Source organism: Perissodus microlepis, chromosome 2, assembly GCF_051167445.1.
Source record: "Perissodus microlepis isolate ML-2025 ecotype Zambia chromosome 2, ASM5116744v1, whole genome shotgun sequence".
Lineage (NCBI taxonomy): Eukaryota > Metazoa > Chordata > Actinopteri > Cichliformes > Cichlidae > Perissodus > Perissodus microlepis.
Window position 1 is genome coordinate 29650093 of NC_140462.1, and position 17065 is coordinate 29667157.

General features: G+C 37.6%; 1 protein-coding gene across 1 annotated transcript in view; it reads left to right on the forward strand.

Moving 5' to 3' along the window:
• Positions 1-10967, forward strand: part of pdgfc (platelet derived growth factor c) — a 44566-nt gene extending 33599 nt beyond the window's left edge. Inside the window, exons 3-6 of the mRNA XM_084954790.1 lie at positions 189-369; positions 8154-8361; positions 8500-8720; positions 9798-10967. Coding sequence (XP_084810916.1) covers positions 189-369; positions 8154-8361; positions 8500-8720; positions 9798-9911 — 724 coding nt within the window. The 3' untranslated portion in view covers positions 9912-10967. The remainder of the gene's footprint in view (positions 1-188; positions 370-8153; positions 8362-8499; positions 8721-9797) is intronic.
• The last annotated feature ends 6098 nt before the right edge of the window (positions 10968-17065 follow it).

Here is a 17065-nt window from a genome sequence, read left to right on the forward strand (position 1 = left end):
GTGCCAATGGGAGTCTTAAAGGAGCTGACAGACTAATAATGAGGCAAGAACACAATTAAAGATAACAGGCTCAACTCTAAGTTCAGATTTCCAGCTACAGCACCAGCAATAGCTGGATTGGTTCTATTAACAAATCATATCTAAGACACCAAAAACATGTCCTGCCCTTTCTCTGTTCACTGTGCCAGGTACGACTTTGTGGAAATAGAAGATCCGACTGAGAAGACAATCCTAGGTCGCTGGTGTGGGTCACAATCGCTCCCAGATGGTCACATTTCTAAGGGAAGCCAGATCACAATTCGCTTCATCTCCGATGAGTATTTTCCCTCTGAGCCGGGATTCTGCATCCGCTACTCCCTGCTGCCTGTGGTACGTGCATGATTAACTGTCAGGGGCTAAAATAAAATGTGCATTGTGAGTAAGTAAACACTTAGCTGTCAGCGTTTCTTTCCTGCCATCTTCATCTTGGGAATTTACATGGCAGTGAGCAGTGCCTCTCCATGTAAGCACAATTAAAATAATTTGCTTGTTACATAACACGGGGTCTTAATTTGCAATCATCCATTCCTGCTTATGTGTACCCAAGGTTTTAAGCATCACTGGGGAGAAATTATGCTTAGGCACTCAGGAACATCTGGCACCTGTACTGTCATTTATTTTAGTTATGAAGATACACTGAAGACAGAATAGCACATACACTTTTACAAAAGCAAAAACAATGTATACACAATAGCTGCAAAGGCGTAAGTCCAGTGAAGTTGCAACCTAATTCATGAATACCAAAACAACTAAAATATCTTAATTTTCATTAACAAAAAAAGGATAAATCTTATATCATGGATCATGAAATACTGAAGTATGCAATGCCAAAACAGAAATAATTGAACTTCAATTTTATTTTATGTTTTTTACTCTTCCATACGAAGCCAAATGTGTTCTAAACCCGTGATATATCCATGTAGTCACTTCAGTCTGACATAGGAGGTGTTGCAGTGTCACTAAAGATTGCATGCAAAATTTGTCCACTGACCCTTTTTGGGGGGAACTGGGTATTCTGAGTATTTCTGAATTTTCCAACTGCGTTTCTGTTTATATTGTTACATCATGTATTATTCAAATGAAGTGTTTCTTTATTGGTTTGTACAAATACAGTACTGTGCCTTTGCACAGTTTTAGGCAGGTGAGGAAAAAATGATGTAAGCAAAGAATGCTTTAAAAAATGTTCTTTTTTTTTTTCACTAATCAACAAAATGCAGCGAATAAACAAAAGAGAAATCTAAATCAAATCAGTGTTTGGTGTGACCACCGTTTGGCTTTAAAACAGTATCAATTCTTCAAGGTACACTTGGACACAGTTTCTGAAGGAACTCGGCTGGTTGGTTGTTTCAAACATCTTGGAGAACTAACCACAGATGTTCTGTGGATGTAGGCTTCCTCACATCCTTCTGTCTCTTCATGTAATCCCAGACACACTCAATGATGTTGAGATCAGGGCTCTGTGGGGGCCACACCATCACTTCCTGTACTTCTTGCTCTTCTTTACACTGAAAATAGTTCTTAATGACTTTGGCTGCGTGATTGGGGTAATTGTCCTGCTGCAGAATACATTTGGATGCTTCAAACAATCATTTATATTTCTGAACGCATTCTTTGCTTACAGCATTTTTTCCACACCTGCCTAAACTTTTGCACAGTACTGTATGTATCCCAGAAATATGTATTTGATTCAAAGATACCCAAACACTATTTTATTCTGCTGTTTTCTATTGTTCCTTTTGCCTGTAACAGATACTATAATCACTAGTTCCAGTCTTACCTAATCTTTGTTTCCATTCACCTTTTAAACTTCTGGCAGATATTTATCCACTGTAATTTACAGTGTGTGCATAAGCCAGAACTCATAATGAATAAGGGCTCCAGCAACAGTACCCATGAGGTTTGCATGTGATCATGTATAAAAACACACTGTGGAAAAGATACAGTACAAGCTAAATATCAATCAGTCGAATGGTAGGATAATTCTAGTTTGCTGTCCATGAGTTTTTCTGTCTTGGCTCTATGGCGATGATTCAAGGGAAATTTCTACAGCGTGGGTGGAATGGTCATGAATTCAATGTTGCGATTGTTTAAATGCCATTTAACCAAAAAAAAGAAAACTACGAGAAACTGGTTGAAAGAAGTAACTAAGCCAAGTTTTTGGGGGGGTTTTGGTCCACCCCAACCTTCTCTCTACATTAGCTCTATAGTCTCAGGTTGGTGTTCCCATCATAACTGCTCACCTACTAAAGGCTGATAAAGGAATGAAACAGAAAGGGCTATAATAAACTTCTGACCTTGTGTAGCTATCATGTGGTGTGATTAAATTTAAATTTAAGTAATTAAGTGACCATTTTAATTCTTTAAAATGATGAGCAATGTAATGCAGAAGTTTAAAACCAGCAAGATTAGCCAGTTATATTCTTGCCAGAAGGTCACTGGCCACTAGAGCATTTCTGATATCAATAATATCTGAAAAATTATTAGTACATACTTTTGTGTCTCTGTATAGCTACTCTTCTATGTCTTCGTCTGTCCTCATCCCATTAGTCATTCTCTTGCTCCTTCTTTTTTTTTGGTCTTGATATGTAGACCACACACAAACACAGAAAATCCATTTGTCCCAGATCCCACACTGACAAAAGCCTCAAGATAAACTAAAGAGATGACTGCCATGTTTTAACCTGTCATGTTTTAGTTCTGTTCAAGCTAGTTTAAGTCAACAGTTTTACTCTTCATTAATCCCTGATGGCCTGTAACATAATCATGAGCAGAATCCTTGCCATGCAGGCTGAACATCTGAGCCAAAAAAGAGCAGTTATTATCATTATCACAGAAGCTTAACTTACTATGAAGCACAGTAAGTTAACCCTGACCCTTTCCTCTTGTTCTCATTCCTCTTGTACTCCACATTAACAAGGATACAACAGAAATTCCCAAAGACCTGCTCTTTCGCAGTGTAACCACTCAGAGAGATTTAGATTTATCTCTCCAAACAATTTTACCTTTCAACAAGTGGAAGGCCAAAAGTAATGGTAGACATACATCAGTGGAATTTAAAGGCTTGGTGCTTTGATTCATCTGAATTCATCTATAATTCTCGTAAAAAATTGTATCATGTTCAAATGTTGACTTTTGCCTTTCTTTATCATCCATCATTTCCTCTCTGTTTTTACATAAAACTTGCTCAACATCTTTCATTACACTTTCAAGTGTTAAGGAAGGTTTTCACCGATTTAAGCAAAGCACTCTCTGATTTATGGGTCAGTCATAGCAGAATGTCACAGTTTTGCAACGACAGTGTTAAAGTTGCTATTTTCAGACACATTTTTAGATTGTGGCACCTAAACTGGATCTCCTTCATCAGCCATGTTGAAGCCATACCTATTTTAGCATTAGATTTATTTACCTACTTGTTTTCTCTAATATTATTAACATGCATTTATGCATCTATACACAGAAGTTAAAAGTGAAGAATAAGTAGTTCATAGTTGAGATAACCATCCTAAATAAAGCATAAATAACAGTTAAGAGCAACACAACGCCTAAATATATGTGACATTTCATAAAACATTTTAATTGGAAAAGAAAGAGTACTTCACGAAACAGCAGGTATTTGAGAAGTTTGAACTTAAACTTAATCCCTTAATAGCAGATTGACATTCTCCGGTGTTCAGTTCCTTTCCATAAACTGTTTGCTGAAACAAAGACCAGGTTTTTCCTTCATGTTCCAACTCTAGAAGGTGCGGAAACCATGATGGGGAAAAGGAAGTTTGGCCTCCGCACGTTTGGTCTGCCTTCCCTTTGAACCTTCCTCTGACAGAGGAGGAGCACACAAGAACAGCAGCACTCTGTTTCCTCTGTGGTCAACCAGCAGCTACTGGAACCTCATGCCATGCAGGGGCCAGTACTTTAGTATATATTTAAACAAGCAATAATTCCTCCCCACCACTTCCATGGAATGAAAGGGGGAAAAAATAAGACCCAGCCTGTAATTCACAGGAAGAAATTTTAGAAAAAGCAAAAAGGCTGAGGCAAAGAGGTTGTTAAAACACAGAAGGAGAAGGAGGCTGTTGAATAGGGCATAAGCGGTGTTGAGTGGTGTGCACTGTGGGTTACAGGGACAAACAAAACATACATCATTGTGTCTGTGAGGTCTCAGTCCCCAATTAAACTGCACTGTTACTTTGAAAGGAAACATCATCCTACCAACTTTGTTTATTTAAATGGATTGAAAAGAGTTTTACACACTCAGGATCTATGTGCCTTATGCTTGTCTGAATAGCAGCAAACTACACTAATCATATAAAACTGTCTATCTGTAAACATGAAGACTTGCATAGAAGCTAATGGGGCAGGTAAAGAATGCAAGTCTTTCCTAAAGAGAATGAAAATGACTGGCAAAGTCATACAGGAGCTTTACCGTTGGCATGATGAAACTAAGGTCTGTTTTTACGGCAACCTCAATTGCAGTGTGTGGCATATAGTGAGAGCAAAAAACACTTTTTTCACGCACAACAAACCAAGTTGCTTACTCAAAGTCCTCTTGTGCAAGGAAGTGGTTTTCAAATCCATGTGAATGAGAAGATATTGTTTTTCAGAGCTATTTCAAAAAGCTATTTCAGAATTGTCATCTCAACATAGTTAGTTGAACCTGTCATTTTAGATACCAGAAATAAGAACGTGTGGTTGTGCTTTATGAGAACAAAGAGACTCAGAAACAAGGAAATCACTGCTTGAGAACAAAGTTCTTCTTCGGGGTAAGGGGGTTCAGAGGCTTTGGTAGTGATAAGAAGCACTTTAAAATCTTCTGAATAAACAGTTTCAGCCTTTCAAAAGCAAGTGATATTTTTTGAAACATGCACTCAGCTCACTGCCCAAGTGGCCTTGACTGCAAGTTGGGCAATACCATTTTAGGATGCTGTCTCTGTGTGCTTCAACTTATATAAGATTCGAAATTGCATGTACTTCAGTTTGGTTTGAGGACAGAAGACTCCACAATGTCTGTGCTTAATATGCAGAACTGTCTAGTGTGCCTTGGGCTGCTGGCTCAGCATTTATTATTTATTTATTTCATAAAAGATATAAATGGAAGATAATAAGAGTTGCTAAGGTAGACAAAACAAAATCATAGATACCAGTCTGGTCTATTAAAAACACTTAATAAAAGTTACAAATTGTGATTTTAGCCAAATGTTTAGTCATTCTGTCGTGTCACCGCAAAGTGTCTTACAGTTTAATATTTATGTCTTGTGCTTTCTATTACTAAGTCAGTCAATTCAGTTTTGTCTATATAGCCCTGATTCATAATAACAGGCCATCAAGGGCCTTTATATTGTAAAGTAAACACAGGGACAAAAGTTAAAAAAGAGCAAATCCTAACAGTCAGACTGTCCCCTGTGAATAAGCGCTTGGTGACACTGAGAAGGAGGAACTTCCTCTTAACAGGAAGGCTCATAGAGGGGCAGCCATCTGCTGTGACCAGTTGATGGGGTGAGGGCAAAGACAAGAGTCTAGACAAGGACAAGACACAATCTATTAAAGACATTCAGTAGTGGCATAAAAATGCTTGGAGTATGAAAAGAGTTGAATGGAGAAGAATGCACAGTACATCGTGGGAAGTCCCCCAGCAGCCTGTCTACATAACCAACAGATGATTCACACTGAGCCCTAACTATAAACTTTATGAAAAGGAAGGTTTTGGAAAGAGGGAAAAAACAAGCTCAAAGCCTTTGCTGAATACTGCTTTACTCACTTTGTTTTAGCCATTTGTGTTTTAGATGTTCATTTATCACAAAATTACAACTAATGAAGACCTTGTGAAGCAACTGGTTATTTTTTTACACAGAAAGTTAAAACTCTTACATGATAAATCTTAATTATACATTAGCTACAACTACTAAAAAGCCCTTGAGGAGCTTCATCTAATTTGGAACATGTGTGCATTGTTTCTATAGTTAATTAGTTTATTTGACCCTGAAAAAGCGTTACAGAATATATCATAACTGTTCATACATCTATGTCTTACACCTGACACACAGACACTGCTCTGAATTCAGTTTTGGTGGTCCATGTAAGGACTTTGTTCCTGAATTCCCTTAAATTGGCTCCCTCATCTGCTACTTATAGCTTTATTCACACCATCTTGATGTGTCTCTGAAGGATTGCTTGGCTTCTCTATCTGACGCTGAGCTTGCAGAGTGTTGCTAATTGGGGGAGTGTTGCACCATCGACATTCACAAGCTGTTAATGGCTTCCAGTCCATACAGTTAGCCACTGCCAAGGCTCAACTAATAAGAATCACAGATTCTCTCTGTTGTCTGGAAATACAGCTGTATCACTCATACGTATGGTGCTATATGACCATTTTTTTTCCTATAAATAATTCTTTCACATTTGTGATTGTGTATCTCAGTTGGTGCCAAATAAACCAAAGATATGCTCAGTGGTTATAAAGGAAACCTCATTAGCATGAGTCATATCTGTGGCGTGAACACAGCTGTGCATCAGCTGTATTTTTCCAGCCTGTGGTGCAGCCATGTCAAACCACTGGCATCTCATTTTAAAGTCATTGCCAGGGGGCTTGGATTTTGAGCACACTTACGATGCCAATAAATCTTATTAGTGTTGTTGGCGTTCTACCTTTTCATTCACTATGAAGATCTTTCTATATTTTTTTTAACTTTTAATTACCTTTGTGTCTAGTCCAATTTACAGAAGTATGCATCTTAATCCTGCTGTCTTCGTATGCTTCAGCAGTCAGCTGACGCGCATTATAGTTACTCTACATACATGTATTCATATTATCAGCTAGGTAAAACATTTATTTTACAATGTTTATCTTTACAATGTTAGTACCAATGAGAAAAACTGCCACTCTTCATTCGGTCCTCTCATTTATTCCCTTAAAACACAGCTGCCAAAAGGCAACATTTTCAGTGTTTTCAAGCTTTTTTTATGTTGCTGTTGTTGTGTCACAATGTTTCCTTCTACCTGTCAGTCACGTAAGATTAGAGAGACCAGTGAGCTGACATGTTGGACAAATGCACCATCACAAGACTGAAAGGTCTAACAGATTAGCCCCTTCTCTCGTGGGAAGAGTAACACACCAGGTATCAATCTTCTCTGTGACTGCTCACTGTATCTCACTAGAGAGTTGAGAGCTTGAAACAAATAATACTGTTGCCAACCAAATCTACAGAGATAAATGTTGGGATGGAAAGTGATCAAAGGAGGTGGCAAAGATGCGATCTCATTTGACGGCTTAAAAAATGTCTCTCATTAATTCCGATTTGGTTTTTTTGCATCTGCGAGGGGGACTAATATAAAAAAATGTGTATTATTTTTAAATAATTAAATTATAATTATACTATTGCATTACTCATTGCATGGTCAGTTTTTTAAATGTTGAATTTGTTATCATGTTTGTCATGTATGACAAATTCTCATTTTCATTTTTATTTACAGACTGAAATTTCAGTCTTCAGTATGTTTCTGTCAAATGTAAGCGAATGCCTTCCAGTTTGGCCCAGTGTGGAAATCCCTGCATGTGTCTGTGATCCTCAGAGACTGTAGTCACTGTTAATCGAAAAATTAGTTTTTAGACATGAAATTTAAGTTGAGCCCCAGCCCCAGTACGATGTTATGATTTTCAGCTTAACTCAAGTCCAGTTCACCATATCGTTTAATGACCTGTAACTCAAATTAAACTTTATATTTTATCATGATGTAAAATGTACAATAGCAGAGTAAGGTCATTTTTAACATCCTGTCACCAATGACAAAATTCCTCCTTCACTATAATTATCCTGTTTTAATATTTATAACCTAAAGTACACTTCCAACTTTTAAATGTCACACAAAGTGGCTGAGGTTTAAGTATCCTTGAGGCAGTTTATGTAATGAGGTAATTGGTTGACCTTATTATGTATGGCACATTTCATCTTATTGAGAGAGTTGTGTATTTATTATGAAAGCTTGTTTAAAGACTTCTTCCATCAAAACCCAAAGCTATGCAAGTTGGACTCTTTACATTAAAAAAGCACTTTTTTTCAGTTAGTATGCAAATGACCCGTCTGTTCCATCTCTCGTCATTTGATTTGTTGGTTTTCCCACAGAGTGTACCAGAGCCCAACGCCCCTGCAGTTCTCCCTCCATCCCTGCAGGATATTGAGGAGCTGTCAGAGGCTGTGACAGAGCTGAGCACTGTAGAGGAGGTCATGAAGTACCTGGAACCAGAACGATGGCAGATGGATATGGAAGAGTTGTACAAACCTACATGGCATGTGCTGGGGAAATCATTCATCCACAGTAAGAAGGCCCGAGGTAGGACATTATTAACATGTTTGTTTTCATGAATTAAATGTAAATTTAGTCCAAGAGCCAGTACTGAAATGATTAATATTAAAAGAATATGTTTTGGTGAAATGTTGTGTTGAAATAATAACATCTGATGCATTTGAGGTGGAGCTGATCTCAATCTTCTGAGGGAAGAAGTTCAACTCTACAGCTGCACGCCACGTAATTTCTCGGTATCCCTGCGTGAAGAGCTGAAAAGGACAGATGTCATTTTCTGGCCCAGCTGCCTCCTGGTGAAGCGCTGTGGTGGAAACTGTTCCTGCTGCTCTCACCGCTGCTATGACTGTCAGTGTATTCCTGCCAGAGTCACAAAGAAATATCATGAGGTAAATATCAATTTGATCATGGCATGATGAAATCCATTTGATGTTTATTTTGTTAGTTTTTATCTGAACACATAATAATATGAAAAACACCTGCAATATGAGGTAGAAAAAATAGTTTTAATTATGGAATATTTGAATATTACTACAGTTTTATTCAGATTTATATTGATTTTTTTAAACCTGGTTTTGTGCTATTCCGTTTTCTAAAGTTATTTTGGTCCTCATCTTGGTACCATCCTTTGTTATTTGCCTTTTACTTATCATTTTGATACAAATATGGATTCTACTTTCTCTCCTAATAGCATGTGGAAGTAATATAGGTTGTTTGTACAAACAGAAGGCTTAGTGGTCTCTAAGACCAGCAAATGCTGGGGCACAAGCAGAAATTGGTTACACGGACTTTGAAAGCTTTGAAGGTTTTCACTTCTTCACAAAGCTTTACAAAAGTAATTTGTTTTCCCCTGATCTATGACATTTTAAAACTTGTCCTTATATTCAAACAACAGATTTAAAAGATTGACAGTTACTCCCAAACGATTATATGTGGTTTCGAAAAACCACCACATTGTTTATGGAGCTTGTAGTGAAACAGTGCAAAGACAGTTAAAATCAGATTGCCATTTCTTATTTTGTGAATTTTAACATTCTAATTTTTTTTTAACCTTCCAAAGTTTGCTACTTGCATACCATGTTACTTACAAAGTGTTTGCATTTCAATCAAAAATGGAGGATTTTTTGAAACCCAAACCTGATTTATGTACATTTTAACATGCATTTTTTCAAAACAAAACAAAACAAAATGAACAATGAACATAGAATTTTAACACATCTGGGTTTTTATTTTTTTTACCATTACATGCAACCTATCTTACACATGTCAAAGCAAAATATTATTGGTTGGACTGGTTTGATATTTACAATGTATTTCACAAAGATTTTTTTTGTTGTACCAAAATCACACAAACATTTCCACCCATCATCTGTGGTTCCTCCTTGCAAAGCAGCAGTTAAAGTTCCAAATAACCTATCCACTCAACATGCTTTAAAAACACTGTTTCTGGCCTCTTTTGTAAACAGGTTCTACTGTTGAAACATCGAAGTGGTGTACGAGGTCTCCAGAAGTCCATGACTGATGTGCCCTTGGAACACCATGAAGAGTGTGCCTGCGTGTGTAAAGATGATTCTGACTGACCTCAGACATGTGTAACAGCTGCCAACGGAAGCATGCGGGATGTTAGAAATGAACCTCTGCCGCTGTTCCTATCTCATCCACTACCACTGGAAGCTAACAAGATTCTCCTTTTATCCTGATGTCCTTTTACTAATTGGATGAAGCAGAACAGACTGGAATCTAATAAATCTTCCAAATGGATTTGACTGCTGTGGAATACCAATAGAGTGCTCTGAGTCCATTTTAGAAAGGCCAAAAAAAAAAATCACTGGAGCAGATCTGGACCATTACCTATGAGCTCTGAAGACTATTTTCTTCCATTCTTCTGAGATAAGAACACTGAGGCATTTGCGCCATTTCTTCCTGAGGTCTTTTTTAAAGTTCAGTCAGTGTGGGCTGATACTGTCATGAAAAATGGGAGCTTCTTTGTTCAAGTACTTTTTTATATCTATAAGTGAGCTGGCTCCAGCTGCCTTGCCTTGCTCCCTTGGCTCCTCTATTATTACCATCAAGGCAAAGAAAGGTGGTTTTTAGCTGTTTCCTTTTGCTCCCCTCTTGTTTTACCACAGAGTTTGTCTGTGGCAGTGTACAACCACAGTATAGTTGAAATGTAACACTAATGAGACTGCATTACGTGTAAATATTTTGTTTACATTTCTTTTCTTTATTAGTGTGCATTTTCTGCCAAAGTTTTTCAAAGATAAGATCAAAGTTGCACATTCAGAATCAGTTAGAACTCCTTTTTTAAGTCTTCATTTGATCCATCTCAGCAATATTAAATCTGCTTGCTCAAGAAATGCCGGGCGTCAAACCATTTTTTTTTTCAACATTTGAGATTGTTCACAATAAGTATTTATTTGTTTAAGGAAAGGGAATTTAGGTCCAAGATGACTTGTGTGCTACATATTTCACTGTTTACTAGCCTCCTCTCTGTTTGTAATTTTTACATTTTGATTTTCTTGTGGATTTTTTCATTTTTCTGTATGCCAATATTATTTATCTCTACTTTTGCTACAACTGTTTGTGTATTTTATAGTATTGGAAAGCAAAAATAAATTCTTCCATTTCTAACAGAATATGTAGTACTTGGGATTGGAAACTTTGATCCAACCACTGATATGAATATAGTACCAAACTGGGAAAAACAAAGGCACACATACTTATGAAAATCATCATCAACCGATATTATTGTAACCATGAAAGTAAATGTTTAGTTTCTAAAATGTTTTCACAAAAAATAAAAAATGAACAATTTTGCCCCACTAAAGTGGGGATGGGTTAATTGGAAACTCTAAAGTGCCCATAGGTGTGAATATGAGTGCGAATGGTTGTCTGTATATATGTGTTAGTCCTGCAACAGACTGACGACCTGTCCAGTGTGTACCCTGACTCTGGCCCTAAGACATCTGGGATAGCCTCCAGCGCCCTCTGCAACCCTGAAAAGGATAAGTGGAAGTGAATGGATGGATGAACAATTTTCCCACATAATGTAAACAGCGAGTCTAATTTATAAAATAGAAAAGTGTGACGTATTATATTATTCAGTGAATTTTTCTCAGCACAAACTTTGGTTTACTTCTGATGCACATCAAGGTGAATAATAATGCCAGGCAATCCACTAAATGTTTTGGTAACCCAAAATGAAGCATTATATTTATTCACGTGCAAATTTCAGTTAACATTCCACTAAATTTAGGGTCAGATATACATGTTGTGCCAGTTCAAACTGGGTTTGAAGTACTCTTGGTATTTACAATGAGAGCACAGTGACAGTAGTGCACTTAACAGGTGGGAACTCAGACATGTTTGCGATTGACCCAGGTGCATATGTGTTTCTGGGAGTTCTTTTCTCAAGTCAAAAAAGATAGAGAGAGGAAAATATTAAAACTAAGTGTGATTTACTAATGCTTGTAACACGCAATTTACTGCTAACTGTGCCAGGAAAAAAAAAGCATGTCTCATTTTTTGTTCCAGATACTGAATTGAATTGCCTGTGTTTAAAAAAATTACATGTAAAACTAACCACACCTATGTGGGGATCGTGTGCACATGTTATTTTGTCCTATTTAGTAAATCTGGCCTTTACCCATCGATGGATAAGTGTAAAGAATATCCCAAAGCCTATTTATAAAACCAGTTCCTGTTGAATTCTTATAATGGAATATAAACTGATGCATTTAAACCCTGAATTTATTAAATAATAATTTATATGGAAGTCTAGATTGCTAAATCAAACACTTTACCGTGGTTTACTATAATATCTTGTGACTATTGGCTCATGGCAATAGTCGTGCAAATATTGTACACAAATGAGTAAATAGTAGGTTGGAATTACACTGTAGTAGAGAATGATTTAGAGAACATGATTTGCCAAATTTCCCACTAATCATGATTGTGTATGAGTATACTTTTTAATCCAATAACACAAAGTTGGCAGGATGAACGTATGTTTTCCTGAAGAAGTGTGTTTTTCAGTCCACAAGCTCTTTATCACACTATGAGCAGTATTGTTCATTCTCCCCTTAGCCATCAGGTCACCCAGGAGGAGGTTCTCATTTGTCCATCTCACACTGCTGTCCTGGCCAATTACTCCGATCTAATGTGCACCCTGGCAGGCATCTGCGGTGACGCCAGATGCTACTGCACAAACCCGCCAGCTCCCAGTGTGGCTTTTATAATATTAAACAGATTGTCTTTCTTTGTTGATGCAGTGCTTCTTTGCAAAGGAAACCTCATTGCACTGGCACGAGATCTGATATAGTACGAGGAGTAGGTTTGTTGTGTTTATATGAGTGAGTGGATGTGTACAGTTAAAATCTAGCACTTCCACCCTTCACCCGCGTGCCTTTCTGCCTTTTGCCATGTTTTTATGAAATCAAAGCAGCCTGAGTCAGGCTAGACCTCATCATCATAGCACAATATTTTTTGGGCAGTTAACCAATTGTAAAACAAACACTTATTCTGTGTTCCAGTTTAGGACTTTTTAAATATTCTGTAGCTTAAAAAGTAAAAACCTTGGAAAGTATTGTGCTGTAACTGCAGACACACTGCAGTCCACAGAAAATTCAACATCAGTGATTCATGGCAATAAAGGTGATAATAGTGTATGATTCTGCAGAAGCTTTTGGACTTACTCTGACCAAAGGTTGAAGCAAAAGGACATTCTCTTTCTGCCTGTAAATGAATGCTTTTTGCAACACAAGACATTCAGCTCAAATATTTCAAAGGTGTATTTGAAAAATCCTGCTAACCTCTAATAAACTGCAGTTTTGACCTTGCCTATGCATGCCTCAATAGATGAAAAGATTAAACCTCGTACATTTTCCTCCAAATAAGTACAGGAACATAATAAACTATCCCTCAATTAATTGCTTCACAGATGTCCCTAATAATTGTGTGAAGAGTTTCTATAACCCATCAGGTTCTACTGCTCACATCATCAATCATGTTTTGGTTGGAGACATAAAACATATATATTCATCCATCCAATCATTTTCTTCCACGTATCGAATTCTGTGCCCCAGTACGGCTGGAGCCTATCCCAGCTGTCACAGGGCGAGAGGCAGAATACACCCTGTGCAAGATGTCATTCTATCATAGGACTAACACAGAGAGACAGACAAACATTCACACTTACATTCACAATTAAAGCAAATTTAGAATCAGCAACTAACCAAAGATGCGTGTCTTTGATTGTGGGAGGAGTCTGGAGTCCTGGAAAAGACCCCATGCAGACATGGGAGGCTATGGCGGTAGGGAAATCTGGCCAGGATCCTTCTTGGACACCTCCTACAGTAGGTGAGGTGTTTCACAAGATTTCAGGACAGACCAAGGATAGAAAGAAGATTGTGTTTCTGGGCTGGCTAGTTATTTATTTCAGTTATTTTATATTGGGGTCAAAATTACACTAATTAGTTTTGTCATATAAACACAATATAAATCATGTTTACTTGAAATTACTGAAAACGAAGGGATTAAGAGTTAAAAGATGGTCGATTAGCTATTAAGTAAAAGTGGATTGTTTTTTGGATAAAAACTACAAGTTGCATTAAAGAAAAAAAGCATTTTTGTAACTTGCCGAATTAATAATAATAATCTATTTTTTGTCCTTACATGATAGATATTATATAATTAATGGTGCTGCAAGAAAAAAAAAAGGTTTTACTATTTTCCTTTTACAATAAACTGTTTTTGGGGTCCTCAGGAACGCTATGTTAAATATGGTGGTAGAATGAAGGTATAATAAAAGAACTCAAACAAACAGCGGCTGGTGTAATCTTTAAAGTTATTCATGTAGAAAAAAGCGCATTACTTGGAAAATAACTGCAGCAATGTGTGCAGTGCAGCAACCAAGCAAAACTAAGTGTTCAGTAACTGAGCTCCAAGAATGAACTTAGTTCTATGACCTAAACCAAACTTCTCAGGCATTGCAAGTGTGCCTGCCGCACGTCCCAGCTCCAGTCCAATCTGTAAAGAAGGCAGCCACACAAATAGGTAGACACAGAAGCTGGGTGGCTTTGCACAAAGAATGAAAATGCTGCAAATACAACTAGTATTGTATTTTTATAGTTTACTAATTAAACTAATTGACGTTGAAAAACTAGTTCATGCATTTATTACTTCTAGGCTGGACTGGCTCCCTTCATTGGCTTCCTGTTAAATCCAGAATTCAAAATCCTGCTCCTCACATACAAGGTCTTAAATAATCAGGCCCCATCTTATCTTAATGACCTTGTAGTACCATATCACCCTATTAGAGCACTTCGCTCTCACGCTGCAGGCTTACTTGTTGTTCCTAGAGTATTTAAAAGTAGAATGGGAGGGAGAGCCTTCAGTTTTCAGGCCCCTCTTCTGTGGAACCAGCTTCCAGTTTGGATTTGGGAAACAGACACTATCTCTACTTTTAAGATTAGGCTTAAAACTTTCCTTTTTGCTAAAGCATATAGTTAGGGCTGGACCAGGTGACCCTGAATCCTCCCCTAGTTATGCTGCAATAGGCATAGCCTGCTGGGGGATTCCCATGATGCATTGAGTTTTTCCTTTTCAGTCACTTTTTTCACTCATTATGTGTTAATAGACCTCTCTGCATTGAATTTTACTTGTTATTAATCTCTGTCTCTCTTCCATAGCATGTCTTTTATCCTGTTTTCCTTCTCTCACCCCAACCGGTCGCAGCAGATGGCCCCGCCCCTCCCTGAGCCTGGTTCTGCTGGAGGTTTCTTCCTGTTAAAAGGCAGTTTTTCCTTCCCACTGTCACCAAAGTGCTTGCTCCTAGGGGGTTATTTGATTGTTGGGTTTTTCTCTGTATGTATTATTGTAGGATCTACCTTACAATATAAAGCGAAGCGCCTTGAGGCGACTGTTGTTGTGATTTGGCGCGTGTGTAAAGATGATTCTGATATATTATATATAAATAAATATTTATATAAATAAAAAGGAATTAAACTGAATTGAATTGAATTAAATGCATTCTGGGCTTTACTGCATCGATGACAAGTTACTGAACTGATTTCTGATGGATGCAAGCACAGCAAAATGCCTTTAGGTTTAGGTTTCCGTGTTTTCTCATTTAATTTCTTTCTGCTCATTTTGAATACTTTTTTTTTTTAATCTGTCACCCCCTGCCTGTACCCAAAAGCTTGAAAACCCTCTGGCATTGTCTCAGATATCAACCACCAGCACTTTAGCCAATGGCAACCACAGCAGTGGTCTGGCGCTGTCATTTTCCATCACTCCTGACTAAATTATACTGTCCAAAAGTTTGACTTCAACCCAACAAACAACAAAGAGCTGTTACAGCATCTTTTGGAATATAATTTTTTTTATCTGCTCTTCTTGATTCCCGTAGTGATTTGCAGATCTTGTTATCATGTCCTCCAATGAACCTTTGGTTACATCTTCTCCGAGACCAAACACGAGCTCAGCAAGTACTTTTAGGAGCAATTAAAATGGTATGTATACAATTTTCTTTTCAAAAACCTGACAGACGTCTTGTGAAAACAGTATCTGCTGTACATTCCAAATGTATTTTAAATATCGTTGCAGTGCTGTTGCACACAAAATATGAGTTGCCATTCTGCTGAACTACTTTATGTTTTTATCAAGTTCTCCTATTTTATTTCCAAAATAATTCACTACAGCTTTCAGAGCGTTAACATTAATAAACATCCATCTCCTGTAACTGGCAGCTGACTCTAGATTTCAACATGCAGTCTGTGAATTGATCTTAGCTTGAGGTTGTTTATAACTGTGCTGGAGCACTGCCTGATAGAGGAAATTTGGCAGCCCGTTCAGATGATATCTCCAGCATCCCTAATTGGTTCACAGTACATGGATGGAAAGGCCAAATTGACGGGTGCATGTTACGTTTCTGATAATTATAGGGTGTTTCAGTGGCGGTTTTCAGAGAACAAGCTGTTGTTTCTGGGAATGTAAGGTCCTTGAATTTAGGTAGAATTAATCATGGGTCAAAGCATCATTTACAAAGCAACCCAACAGAGGAGAGCTCTGTGTTGAACATACTGTAGGTTAAGTCATTTGACAGATGTCTCCCTTTTCAGCTTTCATCTCCTCATTACATCCAACATTTAACCACTCCACCTTACCACACCAAGATGAAAGTTTATTACATTTACCCTGTACTCTATAATACACTATACATTAAACATCCTGCTGTAAATCAAATATATAGGCCTATGAAACCCTAGTCACCAAATGTAAATTGTATCCAAGTTGTGATAACTTCTAATATATGGTGTGCTTTTAAAATAACATAGCAAATGGATACTGAATAAGTGCTTTGCATCACCCTCAGCTAGCGATTCTGTGTGAACTACATAAAGGTTGTATGTGCCCTATAATATATGCAGGACGTGCTGGTGGTGATGCAGGTATATTGCTGGGCTAGGACTGATTAATTCTGACAAGAGAGCTCCTACTATTATTTATTAACCTTAAACACAGATGGCCATAAGGGAGCTGCATCCTTACTAGCAAGTCAAAGGTCACCGATTCTTAACAGGCAGTGATTTGCTAACCCTGGAAGTCCACCTTCTTGGTTTCTAATGATCATTCAAGCTTTGGAAAATCAGATTTGGGGTGTGGTGGAGGGGGGTAGGACTTTATTTTCCTATTTTAATATTCAGAAGTGCAAAGGTTAAAGTATTAAAGACGT